General features: G+C 37.3%; 1 protein-coding gene across 6 annotated transcripts in view; it reads left to right on the top strand.

Annotated features, from left to right (window-relative positions):
* The window catches only part of LOC148816163 (formin-binding protein 1-like), a 105309-nt gene that overhangs the window by 65643 nt on the left and 12878 nt on the right, over positions 1-26788 (top strand). For 4 of the 6 annotated variants that reach the window (XM_088940386.1, XM_088940384.1, XM_088940383.1 and 1 more), the window contains exons 7-9: positions 11701-11829; positions 13165-13311; positions 16520-16714. In XM_088940386.1, the coding sequence (XP_088796512.1) occupies positions 11701-11829; positions 13165-13311; positions 16520-16714 (471 nt within the window). Of the gene's footprint in view, positions 1-11700; positions 11830-13164; positions 13312-16519; positions 16715-18782; positions 18966-24765; positions 24868-26788 lie in introns of all 6 variants that reach the window. The other 2 variants (XM_088940387.1, XM_088940381.1) reach the window with 2 other exon arrangements.

Here is a 26788-nt window from a genome sequence, read left to right as displayed (position 1 = left end):
TGAAGATCTAATTTCCCATATTTATAAAATGCAACATTTTTGATGCAGATATTTAATAATCCAGTCTAACCAAACATAATAAAAATAATAATTCTCCCTTTTCATTTTATTTAAATAATTAATAATATTGGTTGATAGCTAAAGTTTTTTGAGGGGATCCTGAAGCAAATTAAATAATGGAAATAGAATGTCAGATTTTTTGTCTTATAATAAAATATATTAAAATAAAACTTTTAAAGCAGTGTATGTAGAGAAAGTTGCCTTTGTTTAGCTGGAAAATATGAGGGCTGTAGAATAAGGTCTTTATTTATGTTTGAGTGCTTTCTTTCACTCTCCAGCTGTTGAAAGGAAAAATAAAGTGTAAATGTCTGTTCTGGGAATTCAGAGATCGGCAATGGCTTTATGAAGAAAACAGTTCCTTTTCAGCAGGTGTTTTCACAGATGAAACATCACTAAAGTGGGTAAAACATCATCCTGACCTTTGAGTGGATATTTATCATCCTTTGTCTGTCCTGCAAAATGAATCAGAATTAGCTTTTATTGAAGTTAAAAGTCTTGGATCTGGTTGACTTGATTTGATTTACTCCAGCTGCCTCTCCAACAAATATTTATTCTGAACTAAAACAAAAAAGACATTCAATAGCTGAATATGAAGAACCATTTTTTATAAAAACATATCAGAACCAAATAATGTAATGTACTGTACCTGTATGCTCATAATTAAAGTTTGTAATTGTGAACTTCCTGCTGTGAGTTTGTGAGCAAGCAGAAGATATTCCATTGACATTTGCAAATGAGATTTGAATATTCTATAAATAAGTCATGATGAACTAATGCTTTAGATCTAGTGATGTACTGGCTAAGAAATTTGTTGGATGAAACAAGCAACCAGAAGAATGCGCCGAGATAAGTAGTTGAGCCCCCCAGAATCTTTTGAGGATGTTTTATTTTATTTAAGCAAACAGTGTGTTTCTCAGGGCTTACTCAGAGAATCCAGAAGCCTGCCTTTGTAAGTGCAGATTAAGTTCACTGAATTCTCAAAAAGGCATCCATTGTGGGGTGGAGATGACTCAAAGCTGAATTTAAGATGCATCCCTCATTACTCATGCAGTTGGTACAAATTAAATTGTCTGGATAAGGCATTTTTGAATGTGCACATTCTCTGCGTCTGTGCTTTCAGAAGAAATTCTCTTTACTGTCAATATAGTTCTTAGCCTTGGCTGGTGTGGGTGAGAGACATGCTTCTTTGCTGCCTTTGAAATTTTGATTGAGTTATGCAAGAAATGTATTAGTAATACATACAGATACAGTAGAGCTTTTCACATGGAGTCTAAATTACTGCAAAAAAATCAACACTTTTGTTTTCCTGACCTTTGTACCCAATCCATAAATGTCCTGTTCTTTTTTACCAACAAAATTAAGTACAACGTTTTTAAGTCAATGCTGTTTAAATCATATGTCATAATCTATCTATGGAAAAGATAAGTAAGCTTATGGAGGGCTTTCATGATTTCACAACTGAACGACTTTGTATTTTTTAGTTAAAACAGTTAAAATAATTTGAAAGGAGTAACAATTGTTTTTGCTCATTGTGTTCCTTCTGGCTTTTGAATCTTACATTGCAATATAGAAATTCAGCTATATACTGTATAGTTCTTTAAAAAACACTATGGTAAAGCTATGCATGCAGCATCTTTTTGTTCACTGTTATGGCTCCCTTATGATAAAGAATGTCAGAAGGCAAATGTGCAAAAGGATAAGACTGTGAATTTCAAAAGAAACCAGTCAGACATCAGGGTTAGAGAGAAAGTTTGAAAATTAGACAAACTCATTATCAGTAAGCTGTCTTTGCTTAATTCTTTGTCATTGGTTTCAGTACACTGTTTAAGGTTTCAGATAATCAATGCACATTATCACATTCTTATAGTACAGTTTAGTCTGCCTGCTCTTTTAATCTACCGTCTGTGAACGATAAAGGGAAACACATAACTGAAACCAGACATGGTTACTGTATATTTACATTCGTAGCTCTTGTGCTTCAGCTAAGGGCTGTGTATTTATTATTACCATGCTGAAGAGAACTTAACAGTGTTGAAATTTTTATATCTATAAAGAGGATTTTACAGAACATTTTATCTTCATACAGTGAGCCTTACTTTGAGAGCACGGTGTTCATAAACATTTTTCCTTTTATGCGTTTCTATCAATAACCTTTTTTGCCCATTCATGTGATGAATGAGAAAAACTAACCATTGCAGTTCTTTTAATCACTATTTTGTTACCCTCCCTAAAGGGTATTCATAGTTTATCCTTTTCTTAATGTTGTTGCTTTCACTACACACTACCCTAAAGCTAACTTCATTATTTTTGTTTTCTAACATGTCTTGAAGCGATGTTCCCACAAGGTAGGTTAATTATGCGTCTTTCGTGTTTGTGGGGACCTGTATACATGTTAAACATATACCTATAGTCACAAGCTAATTAGGCAGATGAATTCCAGAATATCATTAATAAACCGATTGATTCTAAAAGTAATTTATTAATCACACCTAGTTAAAATAAACTTACACAGCTCCTCCCATGTTTTATGTCTTATTGTGTCTTATTTGCTAAATCTTATGGCATGTAGTGAAATGATGTACTGTATGTACTTTCTGTTTTTTGTGTTTGTCATTTTTTGTCACTCCATACATCTTTTCCAGGGGAACTTCTCAAGAGTGTTACTGAATCTCATTTGCAGGAAGTGTGCAGGGAACATAAATCAGAAGTGCAGTGGTTCTTGCCTGATAAGCAGTGCACCACTGATATACTTCCTTGTGTTATTTCCTGTCATTGGGTTTTGAAAACGTTTAACTTAGTTTACACTTCTGGAATTATGCTGGGGTGGCAAAATACCATCTAGCTAGAAACTACAACAAAAACACAAAGAGTAGTACTTTAGTTAATATTAGTGTTACTGACTCCTAGAGTCCTAATGGCACAAAGTCTCTTTTGGAGTTTCTGAAGCCATATTAAAACTATTCAAATTATTTCCCTGTTCCGTTTAAGCATTCAGAAGATGTAAAATGATATACTAAATGAAGAGAGACTCCATTTTACGAAACTGGGAAAATGCATTCCAGTACTTTTTCATTGTAAAGTAAGCATTAACATTAATAGTTTATTTAAAAATAAAGCTTAAATTGAGGTATGCTTGGAAACATTGAATGTACAGTATATTATGTCTTTCTTGAGATGTGTTTCCTGAATTATATGGCCTTTGTGTATTGCAACCAGGCCTGTAAACAGTACTTCGGTTTTTAAACACTATAGATTGATTCAATAGGTAGCAGTGACTCAGTTTTGAACATCTAATGTTCATAACTAGGAAATACATAGTTTTACATCTGATGACTTTGTGTGTAGTGGGTGTCTCTTTATTCTTAACTGTTCTTGTATGCTTGTGCATGCGAAGTGAAATCTCACTGGAACATTTTGTATTAGCGTTGCACATCTTACCTGGTGCTGCTGGGAGCAGTCTTCTATAGTGTTTGTCTTTTTTCATCCATGTTTGTTATTTTCATCACTCTATAATTGTGATCTGAGCACTCATTCGTGTGTGTCTGCTGCCCGTCGCAACATGTGCCAGGAGATTCATATAACAGGCCGAGATGAAATGTTTGTCATGCAGTGTTTCAGTTGAGTGTTGGACATAATCAAGAAATAACATTTTCAAGTAATGGAAATTGCTTCATCTGTCCTTTTGCTCTGATTCTTATCTAAATTTTCACAAAAATTGAAGCAGTTTAAAAGGTAGTTAGCTAATATTCCAAACCTTTATATAGTGGGAAGACTTATTTGTGTGTAGATAACAGCTTTTCTCTGAAAGGCATAGAATAATCTGCATTTGCAATATTTTAATGACATATCTGACAACACGCAAAGGGTTCTGGTTAAGAAAGTCACAGATCTTAAGGCATTTTTGTGGTAATGAGATACAGTCCTGGCCAGAATCATGCCAATGACTATATCGTCTTTCAAAGGACATCTGCTGAAATGTTAGCTGTATCAATAAAAAAATGAATACTTAGTTTAAAGTATGTTTCCAGTGGCAGTAGTCAGGTTACTGTATATGGAAAGATTTTCCTGAAATACAAGATGGAAGTCCTTAAAAAAAACAATGGCAGAAATGAAAGTTGACCTTTGCTTGAAAGCAAAAGTTTTCAGTCTTTAAATTCTCACATGAGATATTATGAATCTTCAATCCTTTCTAGAAATAGTGTTGTCTTGGTATTCTCAAAACAGTATATTTTTTGGCTGTAACCTGGAAGTAATCTAAAGTAATCAGGTACTTCAGATTCTCCTCTGTGGCTTTTTTCAGTGATACTCAACAAGATGATACAATACCATCCCTATGGCCTTAATTAATAACACAATATTCATATTAAAGAGATGTATCACAAGCATACATATTCAGTAAAACGAATTTTTAGGCATTTACAAACTGTGACATGCTATCCTTTTCTAATTTTTTTTCCCTTGGATCTACCAGAAATTCCAAGTCTGTTTAGGAGGTATTCTGAAATTTAACATTAAAGTGAAATCTCATGTTAAAACGTCTTCACTATGTTTCAAGCACTAACAACTACAGGAATAGTACCCAACCGTATATGTGCTTTCCAGAAACATTACTATTATCAAGAGCAATGACTTTATTCAGCGCTCAGATGAGATATAGCGCCATTATCAGAAGGGAAATTTGGGATTTGCTGTGTTCTTAGTCCACCCTTTTGTTCCCTTCAAAGCTGAGCTTGATTGCTATCATGCCTTATAATGCTTTGCTTGGCACCACTATTGTCCATCTCTTTGCGTAATCATGTAGTGTGCAAGCTCAATTACTAAGAGTGCTGCCTAACGAAGTTATTCTGCTGGCAAATCCCTTACACATCTGCTCAGTTTTATCTCCCTCCAGAGGTTAATGAACCAGTGCGCTGTAAAGTTCAATTGCTTTTAACTCAGTGCCAACAAACCTTGATTGTCCTCTGCAAGGTAGGCATGTGCAATGCGCAACAACCATACACGGTACTGCAGTGTATGCAAGCATTTATATGTAATAATGTCTTATTTAGCCTGCCAGCAGCCATATCACCCTGCAACTCACAGCTGGCAATCCACTGAAGCTCAGCAGGTGTGAGCCTGGTCAGTACCTGGATGGGAGACCTCCTGGGAAAAACTAAGGTTGCTGCTGGAAGAGGTGTTAGTGAGGCCAGCAGGGGGCGCTCACCCTGCGGTCCAGGTGGGTCCTAATGCCCCAGTATAGTGAGGGGGACACTATACTGTAAACAAGCGCCGTCCTTCGGATGAGACGTAAAACCGAGGTCCTGACTCTCCGTGGTCATTAAAATTCCCAGGGTGTTTCTCGAAAAGAGTAGGGGTGTAACCCCGGCCAAATTTCCCATGCCTCCTAATAATCCCCCTCTATGAATTGGCTACATTACTTTGTTCTCCCCCCTCTCCCACTCCGACGGCAGGCGGAGCGACGCGCCGGTTGAAGTATTCTCGGTCGCATTTAATGGCAACGTCAGCTCAAAGATTTGGTTCAAACCACCAAATGGAGACGGGCGTGCCGACAAGCGGACCCTGCTGATGCGGGATTAACGCTAGGAAAGAGAGAGAATGTCTTATTTAGCCTGAACACACATAAATATCTGTTTTTAATTCATATATAAGTATACTGTTGTAGAGATGTTAGAAGGTAAAGAACAAAGACTGAGGTAATAAATAAACTGTGGGGTTGTGATGCAGAAAATGTTACACCCTCCTTCTTCATAATTGGGCATTATGCAGAATGGGAAAAAAACATCATGGCATACTATTATTTTGTCCTCTTTATATATTCAAAGTGCGTTTTCAATTGGATTTAGACTTCAACAGTAATAGACCTTCCTGACTCACTGCCACTCAGTGGGATAAGAAAAAAGCAGTTGCTGGGCAGTTCTGTAAATGCACCTCTCTTGGCTCTGTCTCTGCTCAGTCCTGCCAACTGTCCTGTCTGCTGGAGAAATCACAGATAGTCTGTCTGAAAAACAAAATTGAAAAGAGCGGACTCCAGTCTTGAATTTATTCCTGACAGGGTTGGAAGACAACGAGAGTCAGAGAGTGGATCAGTTGTTGACAATGGAGACCAGCTTCACTAGATTAATATAAAGTTTATCTCCTGGTACTTCGCATCATTACTCGTTTTTTTGCATAAATTGCCTGCTTTTTTCATTATTTCATGCTTTCCATGACTGTAACATTGAGCTAAAGGAATGCAGCTTTCATTGTTTGCATGTGGCCACACCAATAATTGCCATAGTCAACGTAATTGTGCACAGAGAGCTGTGAGCAGGTAAGGTCAGGTGGGTGCAGAAGAAGGACTACCATATGAATTCACTGTTACCCTCAGTGCGAGCTCATTAATGATGTAGTAGGTATTGTGATTGTGCACCAAGCAGTATACAGTGAGCAAATAATAGCAATTACTTGATTGAAAGTCTGTTTCTCATGCTAAACAGAATGGTCAATACTGAGCATAACACAATGTCAGTAACAAGCATCAGGCTCAGTAAATGGATAGAAAAAATGTGGCAGTGCAGTAAGAATATCTCTAGTATATAAGAATTGTAAATAATCATTACATGAATAAGTTCTCTGAATCGTGGGTAGATCATTTCAACAATTCTGCTTTGTAACTTAGAGACAATGGAAAATCATGAATAATTCCTTATACAGTATAACACTTTTCATCCCAACGGATCCCAAAGTGCTTAACACACCAGAGGGACCCTCTTAATCCAGTACAGACGTGCAGCACAAACCTGGGTGATGCATGCAGCCCCACTGCACACTTGATAAGGCAGAGAAGTGAGAAATTACGTCTCAACTGGAATAAAGGGTGACTTTTATATCAGGCAGATTATGCAAGATGAAGGGGAATTTAACCAAGGCCCTGGAGATAATACTTAAAATACAAATGCAGATGTCATGAGATCTTTAATGACCCCATTATGAAGAGTCTAAAAATAATGATAATAAGATCCTTACCTGCAAACGTTTTTTTCCATTGTTCAACAAGTGAATTTTTTAGATATAACAGTTTTTATACAGTTTATCTGAGTATATTGTCCCAGAGGTACAATCGATAATAGGTGAGTATATTGTAAAAAGAGTGGACGAGAGGAGTCATCTAAGATTTTATGTGGAAGATTAATAATATGTCGCTCTGTTAGACATATTATTGAGTCCAAGGAGGCACTGGTAATCTTGTGACCAGTGACCAGTCCTGATCACTTTGTTCAACTTGTTTTTATTCTGCAAGGACAGTGCACCACCCAGATCTAAATACAAAAAGGTTAAATAAAATAAAATACAATTCTTATATAAACATTTTACTTTCTACATTAAAACTTCCTTAAAAACTACAACCTTTGGCAGTCCAAGTCAATTTACAATAGGTAGTAGTGCCAAGGTAAATAAATTAATATTCAATTACTATTTTAATATCAGTTCCAGTAAGAGGTACAGGGATCATAGAAATAGAACATTTCTTTCTAAAATGAATTCCTTTATTTTGCTTTGTGTTTAAAAACAGTGAATTATCCTGACACCAGTTACAATTTTTTATCACCTGTCTGTAATTGTTTTCGTCATCTTTTAAATGTCCAATCAAAGTAAAATCATTCACAGATTGAATAATCAAACGGTTGTCATAGTGGCTTATGCAAGTATTAGTGTATAATGTGAAAAGCAGTGGGGACAGCACACAGCCTTGGGGTGAAAGTTCCCTGAGCTCCCTCACGCATACTGTACTGTACTGTTGCCAATCAGTAAGAAAATTGTACTGTACTGTATATCCGCTGAGCAAGTGTTCGATTTACTCCCATGTATTGTACAAAATGAAATATAAAAAGTACCGTAGCTCTTAATGAGACAAAAGTGATAATTGTTTATTCAAGAATAACCAAAGTCAGGTAGCCCTTGGAATCATTAGAAAATCATTAAAAATGAAAAACACACTGACCCATATTCCCTCTTTTGTGTACCTTGGTAAGCAGGGTAGCTAACAATGGCAAGATGTAGAAAACTCTCTGGTTACCAGGTGATGGGATCTCTCTTCTCCCTTCAGAAATTACTGTAACAAGGGCTTGGATACAAGTTCCTTGATGAAGATACGGGAGGCTTGGTGCACATGATGCTTATGCATTATTAATTCTGCAGCACCTCACGTCGACACGTGTCTGTGCATGCTTAGCACGCCCCCAGCCGCCCTGCACAACTCTCAGTGGAGATATTAACATGGAAAAAGATATCCGCTTTAGCGAGGACCTTGACCAAGCTTGGCCAAGGAAGGCAGCTGTATAATGTTCAAGGTGACACTGTTGCAGGGGTTACTAAATGTGCACCCTCAGCCCAGCTTTATCATTGCTCAAACAGAGGGGGCCAGTTAACACTGATCTGGCTGCAACGCATTTTGCTGAGACAGATGCAGATGCAGAACTGCCTTTTTCATTCTGCTGAGCTTGAATTTCAAATTTGACACTTAATCTGGCTGACCATAAAATAATATGGCTGTGGCTGCATTTTTTCAGTGCATATGTAAAATATTACGTTGACTGAAGTCTGAACATTCCTAAGACGTAGAGACTTATAGGTGACTTCAAGTGCAAGCTAAGACACAATAACCCTCAATCAGAACATGTCTTGTCAGTCTGTTGAAAGAAAGAAGTACTCAGGATGATGTTATGTCAATAAGATTTTATATAAATTGTAGCTATTTAAAAATGAAATTTCATAAAAATAGTCAAAGGACTACATATACAGTACATATATGAATAGTAAGTGCTAACAGTTTCATCTGTCATTAATTAAATATTGTCCCTTGGCCTAAATTGACTAGGAAGACAAGTAAGACAGGTACCTTATGTAAAACACACCAGAGCAAATGAATTCTGTTGATATTATGCCCAAATGAAAATTGGAGTCAGGGAACTAAGTAACAGATAAGAAAAAATGCTCTCCGGTACAATGCAGGTTGCCACTCTATAGCTGGCCTTTCCGCTATGACAAACACCTTTAGAAATGGGTTTGCCATAGTGCCACGGCACTGTATCTAGGACCTAAACTATTTCAACTGTCTTATGTGGAACTTGGTATGGTTACAGCGTGATTGCTGAGGGGGAATAAAATGCTCTCCATGTGTCTGGCATATTTCACTGTCTTCCTGTTATGAACTCAACATGGAGCCCTTTGGGAATCTAGAGATTCGAAGAAACGTGGCTGACAACAAATCAGCCCACCTCAGTTCTTGATGGGAGACATTGCACAGCCACTGAGGAAGCCAGCTAAGGGTCATTGATCCACATTAATCCACGGCATAAATATCTCTTAAAATATCCAGAGAATTAGAAAATGGCAATGGTGCTTCTGAAGTAACCGTCTCCAGCAAATTTGATTGGCTCACCCTGTGTAAGAGGAGAAGCCTGCCTTTGATGTTGTTCTCGTTAATAGCTCAGGCAGGCAAAGGCAATGGAGATGTGGGGCCAGCAGTGAATGGATGAGAGACAGATGATGCCGTACTCACTAAGGAATTGGAAGCATGAAGCAAGGCATGAAGCCAGACAAGTTTCTCTGAAGTGCAAGAGCTGAGACCCTCAGCAACGGTTTGCTGAGGTAAAAGAGGGAGATTCCAGATTGTCAATGAAGAGCACCAAGAACGCATTTAAGAATATAGAGATAGGTTTCAACATCTTGCATTTAGTCTTTGCTCATTTTTTGTATCAGCCTTCTCTTTCATGAAACTATACATGCTTACAGACTAAAGTACAAGCATAATTGTCTAGCAGATAAAAGCAAACCTGCAAACCTGAATGAACAAAAAGTAGTTTATGTCTTTAAAACTTAATGTGTTTTTTGTGCTCTACTTCCAAAGGAAAACAGCCCCTGCAGTCCAACGCAGGTGAACATGTTCTGCAAAACTGTGGAGCTAAAAATGAAATATAATAGTCATGATTGCAAAAACAAAGTAGAAGCAGCAATTGCAGCAGATCATCAAAGCAAATGCAGTTTCAAGGTTTTGGGTTATATCTGGCATTTAGACCACTTTAGAAATTAAATTTACCTGAATCATAAGGTCCACAGAAAGCAACTATTTTTTGTCATCACCGGAACAGGGTGTACATTTTTTATTTCATTTCATGAAGGCAATTTAAACTGAGTCGTGTCTCATAAAATACCAACTGAAGCCAGGGGGATTCGTTTAAAAAATCTGATGCACCTGTAATTGATAATAACTCTTTTGGAGTGCTGGCAGTTGATTTCACTCAGCTGTTACTAAGATCAACAAAACAGTGTAAGATGCTTACTCTGGACTCTGAATTTATTAAAACCTCTACTTCTATGGAGAACACCTGTGTTGTCCTATTTACAAAAATTCCTTTGGTGAAAGACAAATATTTTCAATTCAACATTGGACACTATGAAAAAATGTCTCTGAGCTATACTCAGTTAAAGTTAAGCTGAGCTTTACTTCAGTTAACTTGATTCTTTATATTTTGAATTTAGTTTACAGATAAAGACCTCGTTGATTAATTTGGTTGAAAAGTGCTTGGAGGTTGCATATTATAAACCGTGAAAAAATCATAGTACATTATTAGGTAGAATACTACAACATAACATAAAATAATGCAAAAGTTATACTGGAAAGGAAAGCAAAGATTCAATATTGGCAATGTTGCATTCTGCAGTACTAAATAAAACAGTTTTTAGGTTGCAAGGCAGAAGGAGTTACATCGCCAGATGTAGTCTGAAGAGGTGATTTAATTATAACACATTTGATGAAGGGAGGCTTGGAAATCTTTGAACTTCTTTACCTTACACAAAGAACTGTGAAGCCAGGTATTAGAGTTTTAGTCCAGGGGATGGTTTTACTTCTATGTATGCTTCTTATGAAGACAACGTTTAAACAACTTCAGCTGTGATAGCAAAGTAGCAAAGTTCACAACATGATTGCTTTAAGTTGTTGATCCTTGTGTTCTTATTTCAATGCAAGCATGTAGTTCCTTTGAGATTGGGACTACTCTAAAATAGTTTTTAAGATCTTTTTTGATGCTTGGCATGAGCCCAACCCAAAATCTGTTTCTGATCTGCATTTAATCTCTGATTTTCAACCATGGGCATGTTCTACAACCAGTGATGCAATGTTTAGTGGTAGCAAAGTAAGTTAAGGAAAGCATTTTGGTGGATCATAGCAATACAGTAGAGTGTCATTGTCATAGTGAAGTAATTTAGGTTCCAGCATCTTCTGAAAGAAAGATTACAAGCAACAGTTCCTCCTGCATAGCCACAGGCAAGCTGGAGCTTGGGATGGTAGGTCAGTTGAGAGTGCAGGTTATCTGTTTTGATCATCCAGCAGTCTCAAAACTTGGGCAAGAGTGATTGGACTTCCATTTCCTTGCTTGTGTGTCCTATTTTTGTTAGCCCTCATATCACAAGCTCTGACTGAGGAATGCTCACTCCTGGAAGGAAGAGTATCCTTCACAATGGCTGCCCATCTTATCTTCTAGTCCAGCTCCCATGTCTATGTGATGTTTTAGAGTTTGAATGCAATCCGCAATGTGTTACTGGAAACCTGGCGTGCTGTCCCCTGTGGTGTTGGTGAATCCTCTTTGCTTGTCTTTGCAGGCTCGGCAGCAGGCCCAGCTACGACACCAGATGGCAGCTGACAGTAAGGGAGAGTATTCAGTGTATCTGCAGAAATTCAACAAGGAGCAGAATGAGCATTATTACACCCTCATCCCACATATTTTCCAGGTAAGCTGACCCCCATTTACCTTATAGCGAGCAGCTGTATCACCCTGTAACTCACAACTAGCAACCGACTAAAGTTCAGCAGGTGTGAGCATGGCCAGTACATTGATAGGAGACCTCTTTGGAAAGCTAAGGTTGCTGCTGTAAGAGGTGTTAGTGTGACCAGTAGGGGGCGGTCACCCTGCGGTCTCTGTGGGTCCTAATGTTTCATTACAGTGATGGGGACACTATACTTAAGGCACTGTGCTTTGGATGAGACTTACAACTGAGGTCCTGACTCTCTGTGGTCATTAAAAATCCCAGGGCATTTCTCAAAAACAGCAGGGTTGTTTACCTGGTGTCCAAGCCAATTCCCCAGGCCATGGACTCCTAATAATCCACATCTATAAATTGGCTTCATTACCCTGTTCTCCTTCCCACTGATACCTGATGTGTGGTGAGGGTGTCGCATCATCCAGGTGGGTGCTGCACATTACCTGTAAAGCACATTGACTAGAATGTCCAAAAAGCACTATATGAGTGTAAGGAGTTTATTTATTTTGTTTATTTACAATTTGTCATTGAAAGTGGCTTGACAGTTGCATTGGACTCACAAACAGATTAACTGTTCTGTTCAGAGAAACGTCAAAGTGCAGAAGGAAGATATTGGGTTCATATGTAAAAGCCATTTACAACCTTCACTATCCTAGTCTGTGTTTTGAGAAATAAATAATAAACGTCGTAAACACATAGATTTTAGGAAAAAACTATTTGAATTATTCTGAAGAATGGGAGTAGCAATCAAACCATACAACCACTTCAAATCTTGCACATGGACTGGGACTATAGAATTAAGTGCATACTGTATACTGTAGATGCTGGATTGATAGTAAGAGGAATGTCTTTCCACAGACTGTCACTGCATCACTGACTGACAGCTAGTGATAAGGATCTGAATGATGCAAGTAAACCAAATGTGCTCTTCTCGCTTCGTGGTCTATTTTATACTTCTATATCATTACTGAAAAATATTAAGTAGAGTTCAGAGTCACAGACAAGGAAGGAACAAGTGGGTTTAATGAGAAATCCATGTTTATTAATTCCTGCCAGATGAATACTTAAACTGCTATTACTTATATCAGTTTGCTTTTATTGGACATAACTCACCATATCAAAGTGTGACACAACAATCAAATCAAATTAAGTATTTGACTGAGTAAATAGTCACTATTTTTTTAATATTTACAGTTTTGTCTGATCAGTGTGTGATCATCACAGTTTTCCTTTAATCTTCTTGTCATTTATTTGGGTTAGGATTGAACAGCAATGAAAAATGACTCCTTTCTGGAACTCTTGCAGAAAATCCAGGAAATGGAGGAGAAGCGGATAGAGAGAGTAGGAGAATCGATGAAGACCTTTGCAGAGGTTGACCGTCAAGTGCTGCCCATCGTGGGCAAATGTCTAGATGGCATGACCAAGGCAGCAGAGTCCATTGAGCCAAAAACTGTAAGTACAGTTAACATTAATCTTACTGTAGAGATGAGTATTTGAAGAATTATCCATCATAGCTTAAACCATGATCAGCAAGGTTAGCCACTGGTGCATCTGTCTGTGTGGACATGAACATGTTCTGTTCATGTTTGGTGGTGTTCCACTTTTTCTCCATGCCCCAAAGACAAGCAGGCTAATTTCAATCAGCAATCCAGAGCTGTCTCTGTGGACAGTCTGTGGCCCTGCAATGGACTGGTGTCCTATCCAGAGGGAAGAGGGAATCAGCCTCATCCTACACCTCACATTCCAGGAATGTCCTAAAGAATATCCATGAGCTTTACTAGGATAAGAGTCTTACTGCTAATGGATACACCTACAGTACACCTACAAAAACATTTTTTGGTTCCTGAATTGATTTAATTGAGATTTGTATAAAATAAATAGTATCTTAAAGCAGGGGTCTCCAACTCCAGTCCTGGAGAGCCCTAGTCCTGCAGGTTTTATAGGTAACCATTTATCCTGAAGTGCTTGAAAACAAATTATTTGTGATGAAATAAACAGGTGATGTGACCAAGTTAGAGCAAGATCTGGGATGAGACTCTGTATACCCTCAGCCCTTGAGGACTGGAGTTTACTCCGATATTTAAGTATTCCTAACCTTCAGAAGCAATTAACTAAGTGGAGTAAGGCTCCTCAAGGGTGAAGGTTTGGGACTTCTGTCTTATGTAAATAATGCATTGATTTTACTAGGTTAACCAAAACCTTATGACATTGCAAAAGCCATGAGCAATAAGCAAAAATCAAACACGTATTTTTTTTTAAAAGTGCATATGATAATCACCGTGTGGAAGCTGTCAATGTGTTGATATTCACTGGTGGTTTAGAAATAAGCGCTTAGAGGAAGTGTGAAGCTCTTACCGTTTGGCTTCACAGCAAGAGCTTATCTGTGAGACTGTTGAGGTATATTTTTGGACTAAAAACAAGTATGAAGAGTCCTCATTTGAAACCAGAAGCATAACATTATGACAGGATACTGTAATTCCTATTAACATCTAAGTAATTTGAAATATTTAATCGACATACAGTTCCTAAAAAAGTGTTTACACCCTTCCAGTGATGTCACATTATGTTGAATCATAAACTGAGCAAAAACATTTCTGTGGGTGAAAGAATTTAGTTCAGGTACACAAAATTACTTTGAAAGGTCATGCAGTTAAATGGCCTTGGTGTGCAATAATTCAATTTCAGAAAAAAAATCATTTGTAACTATTGGCACCTCATATCGTAAATTAGTTTACAATTTAATGTCAGCTACCATTTACAGTGCCATTCAATAAATGTACTGTACTTTACAGACAGAAATACGGCTGTAACAGACACTATAATTATTCTATAAGGTTCCTTTACCTGTATCAGTTTACTGCTACTTCTGTTTTAATTGAACTGAATTCTTAACTGATTTCATCCTTGACATTACAATAGAAGTATATTTTTTACAACTGGAAGAGATTCATGTTTGATTCCTGATGTTGACACAGATTTGCACAGAAGAACTAACAGAAATCCTCTGTGAGTGGGAGGATTTCTGTTCTAGCTAAGAAAGTGTCTATTTCCTCTATCAGAACTGCCTACGTGTATGTGTTTACAGTTCAAGACTCCTGAGACAGATGCACAATGTGAGGCAGTGCCTCACAAGCTCATTAAATTTTTTTCACACAATCCAAAATATTATCAATTATTTTGACTCGTGTTCAGTACAGATACACTTCCAAAATAACATTTTATGGAAAAAAAACTTTTCTACAACTGTATTTTAACTTTCAAGATTTGTACCTTTATTTTACTGTTACTTCCAGTAAAAAAAAAGTGCTGTTAACATTTTCACAAGAGCAGCAACAGATTTAGTTATCTGTGAAATATTTATTTCAGGCCCTGAAACAATTGTTAAACTGAGGTGTCAGTTGTTAATTTGAGGTGTCCTTTGGTGACAGAGTCATATTATTATGTATTGCTTTAAGACAGGTCATTCCTTTTCACTTGAGATGACAAAGTTTAAATTTAAAGATGCTGATGAGTTCAATCAGATGTTCTTGGTTATGACAGTAGATTTTGGTCTGTAGTGATGTAAGAAAAGTTGGTGAGGAAGGACTGAGGACTAAAGAAATCTAAATTCTAAATAGAGGTTAGTAATCATAAGGACATAAGATTGGTACCTTAAATCCAGAAAGAAAAAGAAAAAAATAGGCTGGGTTAGCCACGCTGTGGTCACAGGTTTTAAGAGTCCTGTGAGAGGGGTTAATGACAGCATACTACCAGTGCAGTAGACCTCCTGTTGAAGGGCTGGATTAGGGCTTGGTCCAGCGGTGTAAACACTCAAGAGCAGGCTGGATGAATCAGCAATCTGTGGAACAGAGCCAGGGCATGTTCCAGATGTTTGGATTCCAGCTGCAAGGAGAGCTGTAAATAGAAAGAAACCAATGATGTCATTCTTTCTCTTTTAACTGTTTTAAAGCGGCCATCCTTAATCCCTCATCTACCCCAGTCTTGCTTTTCAAAATGCTTTTAATTTTCCTGATTAAAAAAGCTGCTTTGTTTAAATGGTGTTCTTAATCTTTAATGTGCAATAGTTAAAGCTTCTTAGTTAAAGTGGGTTACTTTCCGTATACTCATTTTTTTAAGTTCATATCATACAGTATATACAACGTCTAATAATATTAATTCCAGTCCTCACGTCCTCAAAACAGAAACTGATACTTTCTCAATGTACTTGGATAATAAATAATAATTTATGAATAATAAAAGATGATAGTCTGAATAAAGCCAACAAATAGTAAACACTAAAATGCAGGTGTTTATTCTGTCTGCAATCATAAGATTTGATCTAGATGTATCCACAACTTAAATAGCATGTACTTGTCCATTTTGAATTCTGTTGTCTGTACTTAAGTTAGCTGCAGTGTGGTTTGTTGTCTCCTTATCATGGTCCATTTAGATGCTGTCTATATATTTGAATGTATGTCTTTTATTTAAAAAAATCTCTCCAGTATATCACAATAGAGTAGTATCATATTCTCCTGTAGGTCCACAGGTTATTCATTGAAATATTATTTCATTGCATCTGTTAAAGCATTTGAATGAACAGGGCATACAAAAAAAATGCCTTACTGATGTCTGCCTAAACATTTTATCTCCTGACGTTCTCTTGCGTGGCTCTGTTCTGCAGGATTCTAAGCAGGTAATAGAATGTTTCAAATCGGGGTTTGAGCCCCCGGGAGATGTGGAGTTTGAGGACTACAGCCAGGCAATGAAGCGGACCGTCTCAGAATCCAGCCTGTCCAACTCTCGAGGGGAGGGGAAACCAGAGAAGCCCAGCAGCAAGGCCAAGGGCAAACTGTGGCCTTTCATGAAGAAGAACAAGGTATGGGCCCCGCCCTCTACGGTAGGCATCCCACAGTTCTCCGGACAGGCCCGCAAGTGCCAGGATGCGTATTATCGAGGGAGGTGCTTAGGGTAGAACCAAACTGCAGCTTAATGATATCCTGCTGTAGCAGTTTTCACTCTGCCAGGGCTCTGGTATTTATTCTCAGTTCATCTGGTTTTGCGTTTGAGTGCAGGCGTTTTTATATTTGTTGTTTTTCTTTTCTATGTGATTGTTTTGTTTTTTTAGTTTTATTGTCATGTTATGCCATTGTGATTGCTGCTTGTCCTTGTTCCCTTTTTTTTTCTTTTCCACGCGCCATGTTCATTTTTTGGACTTGAAACACTAATGCACTAATGCAACGATTGCTCTTGAGTTCTACGGTTATTTTGTTTCCGTTCCGTCTGTTTTCCCTTTCGGTCTTCACACGCCATCTCTGCTGAATCTAACTTTATCCCATTATAACAGTCCCCCCTTAATTATTTATTTTCCTCTGGTTTGGGCTTCCCACAACCTCCAGCTGATGTTTGGCAACTAGCAATAATGTGGGTTTTGTGCATTTGAAGTCCTGACGGATTCATTATAAAAACCAAAAGGCACCTAATGCTGCAAAGAACATGATCAAATCTTTAATTTCCTCTCAGAGACCTCTGGGAACGTGGTTTACCAGTGGTATTACAGTACAAATATGCAGGCTTCAAATCTCTTCGCCATTGACAGTAGAGTATGGAGTTCCATCCTGTACATAATGTGTTGTCTTACTTTTTCCCACATATCCTGTGCAGGTTCTTAAGGTTTAGACACTTACCACAAGCTTTAATACTTGGTTTATGTAAGCAGAAAGACATGTAGATGCAGGTTATTCACATAGATTACCTCTTCTGTTGTGAGTTTAGAATAGATGACCATGTTTTCTTAAGTCTTAGTTAATGTACTAACTTAATGTACTTCTTTTAAACCATGATCCTCAACTGCCATTCCTACAGCACATTCGTCAGTGACTGTGGTCTCAGAAACACTTGTTTTTAAGACCATTTAAGCCAGTAATTGAATCCATTAAGTCATTAAAGGCTTGAATAGAATGATACCCAGAACTTATTCTAAGCCAAGCTCAGAATCAGTTCTTAACAATAAAGGGGATTGTATTATCTCATAGTACAGAATGGGGCAAAGGAACCAAAACCACTGTAGAATACAAGGTGACCTGAGTTGCGCACAAGATTGCAGTGAGGGAAGTAGCCATAAAAATGTATTGTGGAGTGATTTATTTGGATTTGGAGCAAACAGTCATGAAGAGTTTTGAACACTGTTAATTAATCCCTGGTATTAAAGAGAATGTGAGACCTTAGGGTACTGTATGTATAGGTAGAGTATTATCATCTGGGCATCTTTTTAATTTACACAGTTCTGAGCCACCACCTCTGTATACAGTAGCCAAGGATTCATTTACTGAGCATTGCATGTTCTTGTTTTACTTCCTAAATGCAAAAAATCATTTATTTTTTAAGAAGTCTCTTTAGTTTAAATACTTTTTACAATACTTCTGTGACATGTTCTAAAAACATCCTGCACTACAAAATCAGACTTTCTGGACCTCGCTCACTTATTCCCTGATGTTGCTTCATTAATTGCATTTGGAGTTAGTTAATTAAAAGTACAAGCTGTTTCAAGTGATTTGGGACAGTGAGAAACAGGACTTTCTTGCACTCTAATTGAAGCTGCCTTGGGATTTCAGTGTGGCTCACCCACAGATGTCTATGAATCTCTAGTCCGAGAGCTTGCATGTAAAATTAAACAAACATAAAGTCTGCATGGACTTACTATCAACATATTTCTTGTATCGTAACGCCTTACATTAACATACTTATGCTTTTCACATTCTTTGTTTTCTAACTTCTTTTAACCTTTTTTTATTAAAAACCCCAAAACTAAAACCCATGGCTCAAATATTCGGTTGATATTCCGTTGGTTGCCCCTGTGTTTCTTTTTGAGCCTTATTTTCTCGTTTGTGTTTCTTTTATCCTTTTTTTGTTCCTTCTTCTGCCATGACTCCATCTCTCACTCGTAGCTTATGTCCCTTTTAACATCCCCACATCAGCCCCCACCTCCCCCCCCTGCCTCTGCCTCACCCTCTGCTGTTCCCAACGGCCCCCAGTCTCCCAAGCAGCAAAAGGAGCCCCTCTCCCACCGCCTCAACGAGTTCATGACCTCCAAACCCAAAATGCACTGCTTCCGGAGCCTAAAGCGCGGGGTAAGTTGTCCTGTGGATATCTCTGTGTCTGCTCTCTCTCGCTGTATGAAGAGTTCTCGCAGTACCGCCAGGAGAATAAAATAAAAGCTCGCTGTTTTTATAACGAAGCCTTTTTTGGTCACATTCTAGTCTCAGCTGGATTTAATGCAAAACTCCAGCACCTGTTTTTCTTCATAGTGTTACAATTAAACAGCAACATGTCTCTCTCTAGAGTGCGTAATTGGTAGGCCTCTATATAATAATGCTATATTGTTATAAAGGGCCACACCTATTTCGTACCAAATTTGACATTTTCAAATCAGAACAATGCTTAATGGTAGGCTGTTATACACAAGAAAAGCTGATACTTTAATGGGACCATTTTAAAAAAGTTTTCTTTTTGCACATACTGTACTGTAATACACTCCAAATGGTGTCGCAGCTTCCCATTCCTACTGCAGGAAATTAATTTGGCAACATGCAAATTGTGTTGAACGCCATGTTCGGCGGGAATTTAGTGGCAGTACTGTTGTTCTGTTCACACAGCTTTTTCCCTCTTGGTCTTTGTTTCTGGCTAGCTGTTGCACGCTCCTGTAGTCGCGATCTATCACTTGGCCTTAACTTGATAGTGCAGTAGGTGTTCGTTTCCTAAGGAACGTTTACTAGTTTGTCTTTTTTGTCTTATTTACCTTTTTCTTTTCTTTCGATCTGCAGACAAACCTTACACAAAGAGATTTATGATGATTTATAAGAGATCACTCACTTGAGGAATCAAAAGTGAACGTCAGTGATATAGGTCTTGTCTTCTGTATGAACTCCATTTCATACAAGTCACTTACACAAATTTATTTTCTCTGAAATTTTCCTCTTGTGTATGTTAGGTTTATTACTAGTTACCATTTCTCAAATATGAAAATTGTACCTGAAATTTATCTGAGTATGAGTATCTTTCAGGTGTTGAAAAAAATTGTCAAAAATGAAGCAGTGTCCTTGCCAAAGTTTATGAACCAACCCACAGAGGCCAGGTGTTCAGCAGCATAAATAATTATGAGTGATTGCATTTCTAAAGAGATGTGGAAATACAACTGTAGGACTAGAATAATTTGACATATTAAAGAATATAAATACTAACTGTGGGTTGCAGTTTCTCTTTTCTGCTGTGGGGTTTCTGATATTGTCTAAACCTCTCTCAACTCTCATACTGTGGCAAGTCATTGCAGTGTAGAAGGAATGGAGAATTTATAAATGGCCCTTCTTGAGATATATTGAAATATAGATACATATATGATATTATGACATACATAATATGTGTATACAGTATACTTTAAATACCTGTTTACCTGTTAATTAACTAACATTTAGCCATTAGAAAAAATACATACCTAAGCCTAGATTTCATTAGAAAATGCTAACAACAATGCTAACAACAAAACACAGAAATCATTTAATGATTATTGAGCTATTTTTTTACATCGTAATTCTTACTTCAATTAGTACAAAAGATTTCTCGCATAAAATTAAGCAATGCCTGTTTCTCTTGCCTACCTTGATTTTTAAAAATATTAACCCTTACACTAGTTTATTCATTATTTCAATCATTATACTGTTCATAGTTTTTAACAGAATATCCCATTCATTTAACTTCCTGATCAAATATGTACAGTATTTGGCAGATATTCTGTCATCTTGCTCAATTTCTAGACTAATAGGAAAAGCAAATTCCACAAGCAAGAAAAATATCTCTTATTTTCTTCTCCAATTACAATTGAAGTGTTGAAGGACTTTAATTTGCCTTGATTAAGCTACACATGAAAAATACATGTGATGAATCAAATCAGAGAGAAAGCTCTGCTTCATGAGACAATATACATAAAATATCTCGCTTAAATCTGGTAAAAGATCACATTGACTGAGGTTTGTCTGTATGACTACAATGAGAGAATAATTATACAATGGTACTCCAAATCCTTCACCGTTTGTCTGTCAGTGAATGCATGCTCAAAGCACAGTCAGCACTAAGCACTAAATGGCCATTACAGACCATTGGGGAACACTCAAACACACACTCACTGACTTGGTGTTGGCAATCCCACCACCTCTAGCTATCCGCTCATGAATCAGAGAGAGCCTAGGGTGGGCTTGAGCTACTCCACTCAAGCATATTAGATTTGGACAGCAGCATTCTGACTGGTTGCAATCATCCCCCTGCAGTTTGTTGAATTTCCTTTAAACAGTATATCTAGTCAGACTTGGGGTCAAAGGTATCTGAAGTGCTGTTGAGATAGGTTTAAGATGTTGTTTAAATTGTTAATCCACAGGGGCTGAACACAGTGTTTTACCCTGTTCTACAGAAATATTTTACTACAAATCTGTATTCAATGCATTGGGATAGAATATACCTCAGGAAAGGAATTTCTGTGTCTGCAGGCTGGTTTAAATCACAAGATAACAGGCATAAGAAGAAATATAGTGTTTACCACAAACTGAGCATTCTTACTTCACAATATTTTTAACATGCCTATCTTCTACATGACCTAGATTTCTGGAAGAATTATTTCGGCTGCAATTGCAGCTGTTTTTCACCATTACAGTTGGTAAATACAGGATAATGTTGCTTGTGAATGCCAAAAAACATACACAGTATATACTAACTTAGTGCTATATATTTGCTCACACTCTAAACACTTCAGTTTATTAATTTGTAGTAATCTGAGCAACAGACCCATTGCTCGTTACTGTTGCAGTAACAGTAACGTTTATCCTAAAACAGTATCAAGGAAGAAATAGATTATGCAGATTTCATATTTGTAATCATTAATTGATTATTCTATAATAATCTTATAACATGACTATAAGAAAATGTGGAATATTTTATCTTTTATTGAGAGTAATTATGTAGTACTGTTTTGTGTAGTTTTCTCAGAAGTTTTTCAGAACTAGATAAATAAATGAAGTTATTATTTTCCATAATCACAAGATCCAAGCTAGTCTAAAGGACCAGTTTTTCCTGTATTTAAAGTCACTTCACGGGGTATGACTGACTCAGTGTCAGTTCAGCATAGATATATGATCCACAATGGAGATATGGTCCATGAAGAGACACTTTATGTCCTTTTTTGGTTGCTCCAAAATGATGAGTGGGTTAACCATACTGTATCATACAGTATGTATTCACCTTAGTGAATATTTGAGACCAACCAGAACATTACTTTAAAACCATACTTGGCCCTAGCTTAGTAAAATTAGGTTTCCTGGTAGTACAAAAGTAGGGTGAGGAGGATGGTGTTGTAAATAGTATAGGAGCATTAAAAGAATATTAAGTTGCCCTGGAAGTGCTGTATATAAGCGTCATACCCCTGAAAACAGTGTGTTCTTGATAGCTTTTGAGCTATTCCTAGAGTGTCTAATGACAGCACCAGAATTTCCAAACCAGTTGGACAGGGACAGTTTGTAGGAGATGATGCCCTTCTGATGAGATGTTTAACTGAGGTTCTGACTACTTGGTCATTAAAGATCCCATGGCACTGTACACAAAAACAAGGCTGTTAACCCTGACGTCCTGGCTAAATTCAACTTGGACTCCTCTTTAAATTTCCTTCGTAAAATGCTGAAGCCAGTGTTTTCGCATCTCTGCGCCCGATCTGCTAATGGTACTGAACCCAATCTCCTAACCTAACCGGGTACTGCATTTCATTGGTGGATGAATTGGAAAAGCCTTGTCTGAAAAGAGCTATATAAATGCAAGCCATTCATTTTTATCAAGGTGCACAAAGACCATGACCCTTGCAGAGAGGCAAAATATTGTGAATTCAAGGTCAGGGGGTGACACTTTGTTGGCCTTTGTCTATCTGTATTTACACTCTGTTGTCACTGTTGTCATCCAGTTGGTGACAGTAAAACAAAACAGTCTTATCAGTTGGCCTTTCCTGAACATCACATGGACCTCTTCCCTTCACATGCTGTATAGCGTCCTTTATTGTTCCTGTTCTCTGGAAATGCCCTACTAGGCTGCTGATGATATAATAAAAATAGGAAGGGAAAACCCTATTTTGCTCGAATTTTAAAAGAAAAGAACATGCATTTGTCTTTGGTACCTTATAGAAATAAGCAAGTTTATCAAAGTTCTTAAAACTGTAATGTTATAAATTGGAATAAAAAGATATGTATATATGTCATTCAGTGTTTACTTAAAGAAAGGGAGGAGGTTGACATCTGAACTGGAAATTGCACTTGATTCCCAAAATGGATCAAAATGGTAATTAATATTATTTTCCGTAGCACATAATCAAGTATGGGTGTTTGTAAACATGGATTGACACTGGTTGAAAAGCAACATTTCCCCATATCCAGTGGTTTCAAGGGAGGGAGCAGCTCAGAGATAACAGACGGGACTTCGCTGTCATTCTGTAGACAAATGGCTCCTCTTATCTACACTGGACATCCTCTTGTTCTGATTGAATTTAGTAAACTGAGAATGAGTGTCATCATTTAAAAAAATGTATTTGGTTTGGCAGATCTGTAAAGAAGAACTGATCAGCCCAAAACTCAAATGTGTGTTATAAATGAGTAGCAGCTTGGGATGGACATCATACTTGGATTTCAGTTAATAAGTGCAAAAATTAAATAGCACCAAAAAGTGCAGTCATTGCAGTATAGTTATGTTTGTGGGAAGTCTTAATATTTTAAACTTCAATTTCATGCTCTCCAGTCACGCATTAAAATTATTTTTAAGCAGAACTGTACCCACTGAAAAGTTCCTTTCCATTCATTCATTTTCATTGCTCACAATGTGCATGATCACTTTTATTATTTATTTCTAGTTTTATTGTGTGTTTTTCTTTTGTAGGTGATTTAACAGCTGGTGCACACAATGCAATCCAAATAACTGGTATCAAATAACTTAATGTATTTGTATGGCTTAAATGCATTACAGGAAGTCTATGGTTCAGCAAGCTACACATCCCAATTTATAAGAAATATAAGATGGAGCTGGAACTTCTGCAGCCACCCAGGTTCAAAGTGGAGAGATATTCTGTGACCAAACTAGTTTAGATACTGCAAAGGAACAGGTAAAGGTCTATTGCATGTTGAAAGGAAAAGGAAAGAGACACAATGTTTCAGCTGTGGAGCCTTCTTCAGGTATGAGAATAAGTCTTTACCTGTTCCTTTGCAGCCTACGTGTGCTGATGCAGCCACCTACTCAAACTAGTTTATAAACTGTCTTAAAATAAGCTAGGGCCTGCAACATCTAATCCTTCTGAATATATCCTGCAAGGAACTGAGGTTCCTGCCTTTATTTTCCTTCCTGAAAATCCAGTGGTGTCAGTGAAATTGCACAGTGCAGCTTCCTAATCAGATGCATAACTAGCCAGATTATGAGACAGATCCCCATTAGTGATGGCTTGTATGGCATACCCTGACAGGATTTTCAAGAGCCTGAGGAAATTGGTGGCACATGTGCACTGTGTAGCTGAAGGCATTGCTCCTGACTGTGAGGCATTTCTGTGGAACACAGAAAACTGGGTTTCTTTCAGTCAGGTTCAGCAGGTATCAACTACGAAGGTCTGCAGTCCTGCTGGGATTTAATTAACCCACTGTTCCTCATTCTGAGACCGTCTACTTTCATGCTACCAAGTTAGTGGTGTAGGTGATGTACCGTATCACATTTTTCCAATCCCAGCTCTGCTGTATCTGCAGTGATGTGTTGCCAGTTACTGGCAAAAACTCGAGCCCATATCATGAAAGCTTTGAGCTGTCCTAGTGGAGGGCTGTAGCACTGTTTTGATTACTAAAGATGTGTTTTTTCTCACTAATGCCGCAGCAGAGTCGAACTTACTCTTATCACAAAGAGCTCATGAAGAGGACTTTAGGCAGACCCACATACGCGTATGAGGCCAGACAATATGTTGTAAGTCTTTGTATGGTGAGCTGGCCATACAGGTGCTACACAGTCACTAACTGCATTTTTTAAATGTGTTATCAGAATCAGATGTCTTAATCCAGGAATGTATATAAATATAATAAAGTATATGTAATTCTGTCAAAATTTACTTTCTCAGCAAAAAGAAACATAATGTTTTGGCTTCTAAAAACTTACTTTATTACTGTTAGAAAAATTATCTATTAATGGATAAAAAGATTAGTATATAAATAAATAATACAGATGCATATTATAAGGAAATTACCTAAAAGTTGCTATAATGTTTTGTATTTACCTAGTAGAATGAAGACATTTAATAATTTGTTTTGATTATAAATTGTTGTCTTCCAATTTGAATATATTATTCTTTTATAACACCAAAAATTAATATTTTGTACTGTATTATGATAAGAACAGCTGGTTGTTGGTTGTTTAGTTAGTTATTAGCGCATGCTCCACATTCTTCAGTTAGTATTGAAATTTTATATCAGACTATATTTTGCTGGCTTTTTAAATGGGGTTAGTGTCTGTGTCTCTGGGTGCCCAATAACACATGATCATGTGCTGGCTTCATTCTGTGTCTCATGTGTTATTGAAACATGTGGCTATGTAACTCATACTTGTGACATGCTAATAGATTAGACTTATGTCTTCACAGACAATAGCCCCTGCATTTAACATCTAGATCAGCTGACATGATGGGGTGAATTCACAATTTGTCACAAGTAACCATTGAAAATGTTTTTTTTAGCCAAGAATTCCTACAGTTCTTAGTTTTTACTATGTTTTTTATATTAATTTGAATATTTAAAATTTCAGCTAACACTTTGGAATTCACTCTGCTTTGTTAGCTGTACAGGCAAATCGGCATCCATAATTCTTCAAACTTGTGCACATATTCCTGATTCCCCGAAATTGAAGGTGCCAGTAGAGCTGCATTGTAGATTATGCTCTATTATACTGCATTTGTGGAGCTGTGGTCATGGCATTGTGTTCAGAAGAGACACATTAAAGTTTTAGGTCTTTTATTGCATTCTTCTGAGATGTAGCCACATAGCATACTGTACGTACAGTATTTCACCACAGACATACAGTAAGTTGTGAATTTGTTAAATCTAGTGCTTGACATACAATACTTTTACCACTTCAATCTCAAATTAAGCAGCTACATAGAAAAAAAAGACTTAAAAGCAAGTTTTTTAAGTGTGTTTGAATTTCTATTCTAGCTAAATTACTTTTTAAAAAAATGGAATGAGCATTTTTTATTATACACCCTTTAATTTGGAAATACCAGTTTTTAGTTAATCAATCCTTATTATTAAGACACTGCATACCTAGCACCTACAGTAGGACACCTTACTCTGAGACATGCACTGCCAGAGCTACAGTATCTGCCATTTTCCACACTGCTGCCCAGCACCTTGCTGGAGGATTGACATGGTTCACTGAAAGCACTGCAAGCTCACAGGTATACGCAAAGCCTTAAAGATCACTTAAAGCAGAATCTGGACCGAGTCTCAATTTGCACTCCAAATGCTAAATAAAGAGAAGCACAAATTGCTTCTTTTTATCCCCAGACATCAAAGATTTAGTTACCTAAAGGGATTACTGCTCTGACATAGAAATCCCTTTGGATCTTTGCATCTGTAAAACACTCACTCTCTTTGGTTCTTCTGCACATTGATGGTGTTATTTTATGACAGTGCTATATTAGTTTCATAGCTCTGTACAGAACTGCAGGAAGTAATATGCTGTAATCATTTAAACAGAAGAAACAAGAAACTAAGTCCAGTCTACACTGTCTGAGAATTTCTTCTTCTAAAGCTGCCATCTTTTTAATCTCTCTTGTGTTTGAGCAATACCGCTCAACTCTTCTTTTCTCAGAGCACAAAATATTGCCAAAGCCAAATGTTTCAGCATGTTT

This window comes from Atractosteus spatula, chromosome 23 (assembly GCF_055471065.1).
Source record: "Atractosteus spatula isolate fAtrSpa1 chromosome 23, fAtrSpa1.hap1, whole genome shotgun sequence".
NCBI lineage: Eukaryota > Metazoa > Chordata > Actinopteri > Semionotiformes > Lepisosteidae > Atractosteus > Atractosteus spatula.
This window is presented reverse-complemented; position numbering and strand designations above follow the sequence as displayed.